This window comes from Girardinichthys multiradiatus, chromosome 12, assembly GCF_021462225.1.
Source record: "Girardinichthys multiradiatus isolate DD_20200921_A chromosome 12, DD_fGirMul_XY1, whole genome shotgun sequence".
In the NCBI taxonomy this organism is placed as follows: Eukaryota; Metazoa; Chordata; class Actinopteri; order Cyprinodontiformes; family Goodeidae; genus Girardinichthys; species Girardinichthys multiradiatus.
In genome coordinates, this window is record NC_061805.1 from 17413758 (window position 1) to 17423340 (window position 9583).

At 38.6% G+C, this 9583-nt stretch overlaps 1 protein-coding gene across 2 annotated transcripts; it reads right to left on the reverse strand.

Moving 5' to 3' along the window:
• Nucleotides 1–38: 38 nt before the first annotated feature.
• Nucleotides 39–9506, reverse strand: zgc:152968 (uncharacterized protein LOC564848 homolog). 2 transcript variants are annotated; one of them, XM_047381557.1, is made up of 16 exons: nt 9201–9506; nt 5420–6816; nt 5257–5355; nt 4919–5177; nt 4307–4653; nt 3567–3710; nt 3369–3480; nt 3188–3259; nt 2954–3091; nt 2667–2780; nt 2458–2531; nt 2283–2387; nt 2050–2165; nt 1024–1162; nt 537–657; nt 39–356 (listed from the first exon to the last, which is right to left on the reverse strand). In XM_047381557.1, exons 1-16 carry the CDS (start codon nt 9349–9351, stop codon nt 268–270), a joined length of 3477 nt encoding a protein of 1158 aa, XP_047237513.1. In that variant the 5' UTR covers nt 9352–9506; the 3' UTR covers nt 39–267. The 2 variants fall into 2 exon arrangements, with proteins under 2 accessions (XP_047237513.1, XP_047237514.1); XM_047381558.1 differs by having other exon boundaries at nt 39–657; nt 4919–5174.
• Between the last annotated feature and the right edge of the window lie 77 nt (nt 9507–9583).

Genomic DNA, 9583 nt, shown 5'->3' on the forward strand with positions numbered 1-9583 from the left:
GTTGGTTAGGATTTAGGAGGGGGACAAAAACACACAAATTTGATTTTATGCCTTTATTTGGGAACCATTTATGATTGCCATGTCCTGGAGTCTCATACATATTCATATATATGTATTAAATGGGCTTTAACTCAAACTTTCATTAACAGAAAATATATCTGTTCAAATTAAGTAAAAACAAAAACAAACAGCCCTTTATGTCTTCGAACACAGTGACACAATCAAACAAGCATATGATGTTTCATGTATAATTAGTGTGGCAGTTCCTCATTTTTTCAGTTTCCCATCTTCTTTCATCTTCCACAGCATAAGCTCCATGCAGGCAGCTGCATCCTCTCCAGTGTCGTGGCCACAAACTGGGAGAAATTGTGGTACATCATAGATTTAACACAAGCAAAAGCATTATTACCAGCACTATGTTGCAGTTTTTATTAGTTTGTATTGGTTTCATCTTTTATAGTGAATGAATATTGTTGCTTTATTAGCTTGAGAATACAAAAATAAATAAAACAGTTGCTTGTAAAGTGGCAACCCACCACTTTCCTGAATAATCCTCCTGAGGTATTCAGCTGTGAGGCTGTTGAGGCTCAGCTTGTTAGGTGGACCTAGACGATGGGGGAAGACCACTGATGTGTCTACCACCCTCCCATGAAGCAACTACAGTGGAAAAACAAACAAAATATTGGAAACTGCAGTCAACCCCCCCCCGTAGTTTAGTTTATATCCAACACTGAACCTCAGATAGTAAAACTGTTGGTGCCTCAATCACATGAATGCTACAGTGTATATATTTGAGAATAGTTTGCCCCTCAAAATAACTATGTGCCTCATCTGTTGTTAATTTCATTAATTTGATTCCACTTAATAAAATATTTGTTTATTAAAAGCACAGTTGTCTTAAGCCATTTGTTTAAATATTAAAAACACACCAACACAAGTGCCTGATAGTTGAGCAAGAATGCCAAAATTCAGAATTATACCCTCCTTTGAAACTTCTAGAAAACAAATGTTTGCAACAGTCACCTTCAGCAAACAAAGGTCTGTTTCCAGGCCGTGTCCAACGAGAATAGTGTCAGCACTGATGAAGCTCAACAAAGTCTCTTGGACCTCGCTGAGAGAAGTATGGTTACCTTTCACATCCTCCTCACTGATGCCTGAAAACCTACAGATATTTTAAGAATGGAAATTAATAATAGAAAGTTGGTGCAATGGAAAATGTGTGGATTTTCCCAATTTGTAGTGCATTCACAACTAATCAGTTGTACGCTTTAAGTTTTATATGGCATAAAACTGGCCTTTCGGTTACAAAGCCTTCATTTGTCTGAGACAGATCACATAGCAACAGACAGTTTTCATCTCAACAACTAGAAGGTAGGCAGTAACCCTAATACAAAGAGTGTAATGAGTAAATCCAGGGGGTGGTCAAAGATTGAAGCTGGTAGGTTCCTTAATTTGGGCAATTCATCATAAATTACACATCATAATGGCTTGTAGCACTGGTGCCCAACTTACAGTTACTCTTTACAGTTGCAAAGTAGTTTTATTTTTTCCACCACTTTTCTTCTGAATGAAAGTACTATTAACAATATGGATTTGTCCAGCCAGTGTCCTAAATTGAATTTGGTGGATTTGTAGAGGGAGCTGAAGATTAGGGGGATGGTAAAGACACCTTCCAAACTTAAAGACAAGGAGCTCAAAGAAAAAAAAAAAAAGAAAAAAAAGAAAAAGCCAGCAGAAACATGCAAAAGAGCTGGTCAGAAATTAAAAGAAGGGCTTGCTTGCTGTAATGTGAATAATATTTATATTCCTCCATATTTTTCCATTGATTATCAAGAAGCATGTACGTTTTAAAAATGCTACGTTTAATAAATAAAAAAGGATACTTTTTTTTTTTAACTGCTACTTTTTAATCTTTTGTGAGGTGTCCATCATGTCCTACAAGAAAAACTGTTTTAATTAAAATAAATAAGGTATGAATAATGAATAACACCAAATTTGATCAAATGCACACACAGACTGGACCCTCGGCTCCATTTACAGAGATGTTACCTTGTGTTATAGTCGATGACCTCATTATCAGGTCTGACAAAGGTGTCGTAGATGACTTGAAGATTAGAGTTGATCACCGTCACTCTGGACAGCTCCAGACCTTGAACAGTGTAACACTGAAGGCATTCACACAAAATTCATGGATTTAATCAGGCATGTTAAAAAAAATTCTGATACAAAGATTTTAAAAATCAAGTCTGTAAAAAAAAAAAAAAAAAAAAAAAAAAGAATACCATTTCACAATCCAAGGAATAAACTCCAGGACAGCTCAACTCAGGAGGACATCTGGGTACCGTAGATACAAACCCATCCCGGGTAACAAAATCATGGACATGCAACTAGGTGAGAAAAAATATATATATTTAACAGGCTTCATTTTTTTTACAGCCCAAAAAAAAAAAAAAACACCTTAAACATTTGACATCCAGGAGCTCCCATGACTCCCTGACAGCAGCTGTAGCGAGTTTCCACTCCACCTGGCACTGTAGGATACAAATCATTGTTGTTGCTTTACATTGTTTGTACATAATTCATTTTAAATGATGCATTCGGTCTGGCTCATAAGATATATTGTACATTTTTTTATTTAAAGAAATTCAAATAAATTGGTTGCTGACCTCTGTTTGTAACTCCTTTCCCATAGTGGTAGTTGCACTCCTCTTTTCGAACGTGTTTGCCTGTTTCACTTACAGAGTACGTAGCCCCACATCTACAGCAGATCCTTTTGAGGGCTTTTTAACAACAACAACAAATGCAAATAAGGCTCACTAAAAAAATTATTAGTTGAATGCGCCATCTAGTGGCTCAACATGGGAGCAGCAGGTAGTATAGCCAAGATTAATCGTTTTACTTCAATTCAATTCAAAAATACTTTATTAATCCCAAAGGGAAATTAAATACTTACGGTCTGTGCTCACTTTCTTGTCGGAAAAAAGAACAACAGAGCCAGAGTTTTCTGGGTGCTGGACAGGATAGTTGTTTTCTATCATTTGTTCATTAGTCAAAGCATAACCCTTCAAAATTTCATACAACACCGTATCACCTGTTTGAAAAAAAAAAAAAAAAAACGCTCAGAAGCAGCCAAAACATTTAGACTCAGACAAAAAAAAAAAAAAAAAAACAGTAAACCATTTCTCACCATTTCTGTTGATCTTCTTTGGGTCAAATGGGATGTTGCCTTTTGGTCTTTGACTCTGGACCCGTTTTTCCACTATAGCAAAATGTATTAGTATTTGGATTAGTATTTTACTAAACTAAATGTCACATCCAGTCAGGTCTGTTCTCAGACTTTAATCAACAATGTGTTTTTTCCCCCCTACTTTTAGCAGTAGTACTTTGGTTCTTCAGTCTCTTGAGGGCATTCACTGCAATGCTTAGGTATTTGAGTTTGTTCACACTGCGATTGTAAACACTCTTCTCTTCCGCAAGGGCCTACCATCAGTAACATAAGGATGAAGAATTAATACTCAGAATCGTGTCGGTCAGTAAAAGGTCATCTAGAAGCATGACATGCTCACCTTCTCAAAAGCTTTATTGACATCAGCTGTGGTTTTAAGAAACTCCTCGGTGAACATGTTCACGTAACGCTGACGGACATCATGGGGTACTTTGTCCTTTGGTCCTTCACTTTGCTGCTTCAGCTTACGCTTAACAGGCAGTGTCTGAAAGACAATAATTTTAATACAGTGCTGTGAAAAGCATATGTTCACCTTTCAGATTTCTTCTGTTTATACTTTTAGTCACATGTCAAATTTTTCAGGTCAAACCTGTCCTAATATCAAAAATAACCAGAATAAATATAAAACGAAAATTTCCCGAAAATTTATTTATGAACAAAAACACTATCCAAACCACCTGTCTCTGTGCGGAAAAAAATTATTGCCCCTTTAGTTCATCATAACCGTGATTAAACAGATTTTGAAGAGTTAAATTTCACTGACCACATCATTGCCAAGGCTGCATAATAAAAAATACAAACATCACTTAAATTAAATAGAACATTTCTAACACTAAGACTAGAAGATCTGAAAAAGAAACTTTATGCTTTGATCTAAAACAAATTCAAGAACAGAAGAGGAAGCAGGTTAAATCCCATCCATCAGTCTGAAAAGGCTTACAAAGCCATTTGGGACTCTAGTGAACTACAGTAAGAGCAAATAGAGAAAACATGGAACAGTGGTGGAACATGGAATTACTTTTCCATAGGGAGTCGAGGTGATTTGGATGGCTGTTTTTCTACATCTACTTCTCTTTATACCTTAACAGCTGCCTGAGCAGCAGCTTGAAAACCTGTGGAAACACCGACTGTTGGCTGTAAAGATGTCGATGCAAAAGCTGAGTTGAGTGCGGGTCGTCGTGCTGGAGCAGCAATGAGCACAGGCGCTGTTGATCGATATCTTGGCAGGGGGGTAACTGCTGCTGGAGCGTTTGTTTGTTTGAATGTGTCAGGTTTTGGATGAACCTGACTCACTGTGGTTAGCACTGAAGCAACTGGGCTGGAGGTGGAGGTGACAGAGAGAGGGAAGCTGCCCTGTGGGAGGATCAAGTGCATGTTGTTGCCCACTTCAACGACTGCAGTTCCAAAAGGGATGTAGTTCAAATAAGCTGTGAATCAAGCCAAAGATACATACAGATATGACCCATTTAGGGAAATCTACAAGAACAAACATAACACTAAAAGAGCACAGCTGGTGTAGTTAAACATGCAACTTGTGCCAAATAATAATCAGCTAATGTTAGTTGTGGAACTGGACCGAGAACAGCTTATCTTTACAAAATGTATTTCACTTTAAAACCTGGGCCATTTACTCCAATATTTTTAATAATAATAAAAAAAAATCCATATCCAGAGATTTCCACAGAAACTTACCATTTTGCACTGGAGAAGGCTGAAAGTTTTCCGGGGTTGGAGTTAAAGCAGAAGGTACTGTTTGTGTCTCTGGCTTTTTCTGGATCACAGAAGAAACAAGCTTCTGACCAGCTTTAACCTGGGCAGTCAGCACCGAGGCTCTCTGCTGAACCTGCTGGATCTTAGAACTGATGGAAGGCCGGGAGACGAATCCTGAAACTGCAGGCTCCTGCAGAGGCACCAAAACCTGAGGCTGAGGTCTACTCTTGGCCAAAGGCTGCTAATTGGACAACAATAAAGAAAAAATACGTTTAAACAATGTCCTAATGATATTAAAGTAAGATGTGTGGAGCAGTTACCTCTAAATTCTTGGCTTTATGAGCCACCCTCTTCTTCCCTGTTAAAGTTTGGGTTCTACGATTTACTTCAGGTTTCTCCACAACCATGTCAGCTCTCATCTGAAACAGAGTGAGTTACCACATCTTTGTACTGTAAAAGAAAGGCTACTTTAAATGTACTTACTGATGTGGTACATTGCTCATTTCCTCCGTCCTTGCAGTTTGCCTCCATGAAGATCCTGTAGCATTCCTCCATTGGGTCACTATCAGAAATGTCCATCTCTGAGTAACTGATGTCATCATCCTCAGAGCTGGAGTTGATTATTATCACCGCTTCATCATCTTCTTGCAGAAGCTGCTCTGTGGATTCTGATGATTCAGCTCTGCCATGTGGATTTACAGATGTAACATTTTGAGACTGAATTTGGCAGCTGGCTTGTCCTGCCTCTGCTCGTTTCTGGCTCTTTAAGGTGTTCATGTCTGTTTTTACTGCCGTTTTGCTTGTCGTTTCTTCACCATCTTGCACAACTGATGGCCCACTTTGCACAGAAGAGAAGTGGCTCTGAACTTTGCCCTGTTTCTGTTCTGTTATTGAGGCTTGCTCCCGTGCAGGTCGTTTGAGCCGAGAGGTGGGATATGGCTGGGACATTGTTTTCTCAGTATTACAAGTCAGTTCAATCTGAGGGTTACCCAAGTGATATGGTTGATCTGAGATGGTGGAAAAACTTGCAGAGTCAGTCATTTTCTTTACCCTTTCAGGGGACTGGAAAACAGTATTTTTACTTTCTCTTTCAAGCTCTTCCAAACATCCAGTTAAGTCGACTACACTCCTACCCTCATTTCTGTAACCTTTCGTTTTATCAAAAGTAGGTAAGACTGGATTGCTCTCCTTTGAACAACAATCAGGCACGTTGTTAGTATTATTGCTTGAAGCTGCTAAAGAAGCAGCATTGACCACTTTAGTTTTTATTTTCTGTGTTGGAGAATCAAGAAAAACCTTCACAGTCTTAATCTCCTTCACATCTTTTTCTATATCCTGGGAGGATTTGCCTGATGCCAAGTCACCAGTATTTTGAGGCTGATCACTTGTTCCATTAGGTGACAAAGAAACATCAATAACCAGGACACCATCCTCAGTGGCGTCATCAAGGTTTTCTGGAGACTGAGTTTGGTACATCTGGACTTGATGAGTAGATGGCTTTTCACCAAAATGAACAGACCTTGAGCTTGTTCCGTCTTGTCGGGTTTTCCCTTTGTGTTCGTTGCCTGATGAGCTGTAAGACCGCAAGGCAGCAGAAAAGTTGGACAGCGGATCATACTCTAAATCAGTCCTTGGTTTTGAGTTGTCAACCACATACTTGGACTGCACACGGGATTTATGTTCTTTGCTTGAAGAAAGTCCATAAGAAGCACTAGTTTCATGCCTTGTCACAAGTTTATTGCTGATTCTGTCCGCCTGGCTAGTCTGATAGCATGAGAGGCGCCGTTGCTCCTGCTCCACTTCATGCCTTACAGTTTCAATCTCCTTGTCAAGTCTCTCCAGCTCATGCAGGGAGTTGTCATTTGCTGGTGTATAATCCCCTGTTTGCCATAGAAAAAAGAAGGCATTAGGAGTTTTGATACCATTTCTGCAACATAGACTACACATTAGCTTTAATTCTGAACCACTTTCAGAACTATACAACTTCCAGAGATATTTAGCTTCCAAAGACAGACATCTAAATGCATAGTTCAATGTAAACTCTTCCAGGCAAACGCTGTACCATCTGGTTATGTGCCAAGAGATGAACATGAGGTACTCATTTGTGAGCATGTGAGAGTTTGACGCAGACGTGTACAAAGACAGCGGAGAGGTGTGTGGTAGGAGTGGCAGATGACTTGAAGGTGGAGGTCAGATTATATGAGGGATCAGTTCTGAGTCCCCTTTTGTTTTCAATGTACATGGACAAGCTGACAGATGAGGTCAGGCAGAGGTCCCCAAGCTCACCAGAGAAATTCAGTAGAAGCCCAACTATCCAAAGCAAGAGTTATGAAGAGAGTGCAGGCAGCCTAATTGAAAGGAAATGAGTGTTAAGAGTAATTTGTTACAAAAGCATACATGCAAGGGTGAAACGTTTACAGATTTGTGCAACCTGCTATAATAATTGCTTTAATGGTGGTAGCTCTAACTGGAAAAAGACAGGAGGTAAATATGGAGGAGGCAGAGCTGAAAATGTTAATATTTATTTTAGCAATGACCAAAATGGACTGGGTTAGAATTGTGTACATCTCATGTTGAGCAGTTTGGGGACACATTTGTGCAGAGGGAGGGCAGTGCATAGACTGGACAAACATTGTAAGTGTGAATATGTAGCTGACATTGGAGGAGGAAAATAAGACCACAGAGAAGGTTTATGAAGTAGTGAGGGAGGATATGTAGAGGGCTGCTGTGGCAGGAGGAGGATAGGGACAGGGTGAGATGGAGGCAGACGTATGTTGGCAATCCCTAAAGTAAGAAACCACAATAACAATAACAGCAAGATCATACACTTTCATAACTGGAACTTCATAATTACGATGTACGTCCTTAGTAGACAGTGTAAGCCACGTTAGTGACCCTGGTAAAGATGGGTAAAAAGCTTTCAATTTAATTTATATTTTATTACAAAAAAGCATAATCTCACACTGAAAAATTCTGAAGAATCCAGCATTTCATTCAAGTACATTTATTGAATAAGTAAAAAATATTCCATGTTGATAATTGTTTTAATGAAACCACAGGAAACACAATAGTACCTCAACAATTAAAATTAAATCAGTGTGTAGGATTTTTTCCAATTAGTAATCTTTGAATTTCTGTTTCCCTGAAGTACAATTATGACAACACAAGATGCCGATTTTTTTATTACAAACTATAATTAGGAGATTGGATGAAGACCAATATTTATTGTGCCATGACACACAGAAGATGACAGTAAGGGAAGTTATGTGGTAACACAATATGTAGCATTCGCTAAATCTTAATGTGGCCAACTATTACTGGTACTGCAGGCTTTCATCAAATGAAATGAAAAATTGAGCTTTTAGGTTCTGTTCTTTAAAAAACAAACAAAAAAGGATTAATGTGTGCAAAAACACCTCATGAACACTGGTAGGAATGATACAGGTCTATGCATCTTCCAAAGGCCCTTTGAACCTTTTTTTAAGAGTGCATGGCATCAATAACTCATTGAAATACCAGGATTTTGTTGATGACAATCTGGTGGTCTCTGCCGGTAAACTGAAACTGGGTCACAACTGGATTATTGAATAAGAAAATTCAAAACATATGGCCAAACCAAGACAGAAAAGGTTTACCAGATATCAAAATTAACCCTCATCCTCCCCTTAAATGCTATACAAATCCTGTGGTGTGAGGTGAAGAGAAGGGCTTGAGAAGATCCAGGACTCTGGATGATCTAAACCAATTGAGCAAAATGAAATTGTCAATAATCCTTCCCTCTTTGATCTAAACTTCTGAAATGTGATCATAGAAGTGCTGTCCCACAGATAAATACTGACAGCAGGGGTACCAATATTTGTACCACAAGAGCTTTTGTTAAACCTCCACACACCCATTAAATAAATGTACCCAAGTTAAACCGGCGTTTTCTATAATTTTCAGTGTGAGATTATGCTACTGCAATAAAAACTGAGTTTTTTTTATAAGGCTTTTCTCGTAGTAACCAGGAGTTTAAAATGACAGTATGGGACATGAATGATTAAATATTTTCCCATTTTTTAATTTTACCTTCAACCACCTTAATTACCCCGCTGGGCCCTAATGAACATTGGGTATCTAGACCGCATTGGTAAAAGATGTAATACTTGAAATCAGTTTTTCTGTTTGAAAAACAATGCATCTAAAAAAACAAAAACAAAAAACATAAAATTCAACAGTAGAAACCTTAAGCCAACACACCTGACAGCACACCTCCATCACTGACCTGTTAAGTCCACCTCGGCTGATTTATACAAGCCACCAAACGTTTCCCTCGATTCTGTGGCGTGTTTGTATAAACAATGAGGCCTCTCACAAAGCCCACGCCGCAAGAAAGGGCAGTTTATATGAATAAAAAGACCAGAGGAAGGAAACATGACAGCTAACTGTTCACACGGTTCGACCAAAATAACAGTGAATCCTCAATGGCCTCGTGTAATCTCCAACTGAACTCCAACCGTCGTTAGCAACGCATTTTTATAGGCTCTACCACCTTGGAAAGTTATTATATTGGTCTTTAATTGGCCACGTTATGAAAGTGGCCAATTGTCGTAATTATTACACAATTATAGAAATTTATCATAGCAATATATTTAAAGTAATTCAGTT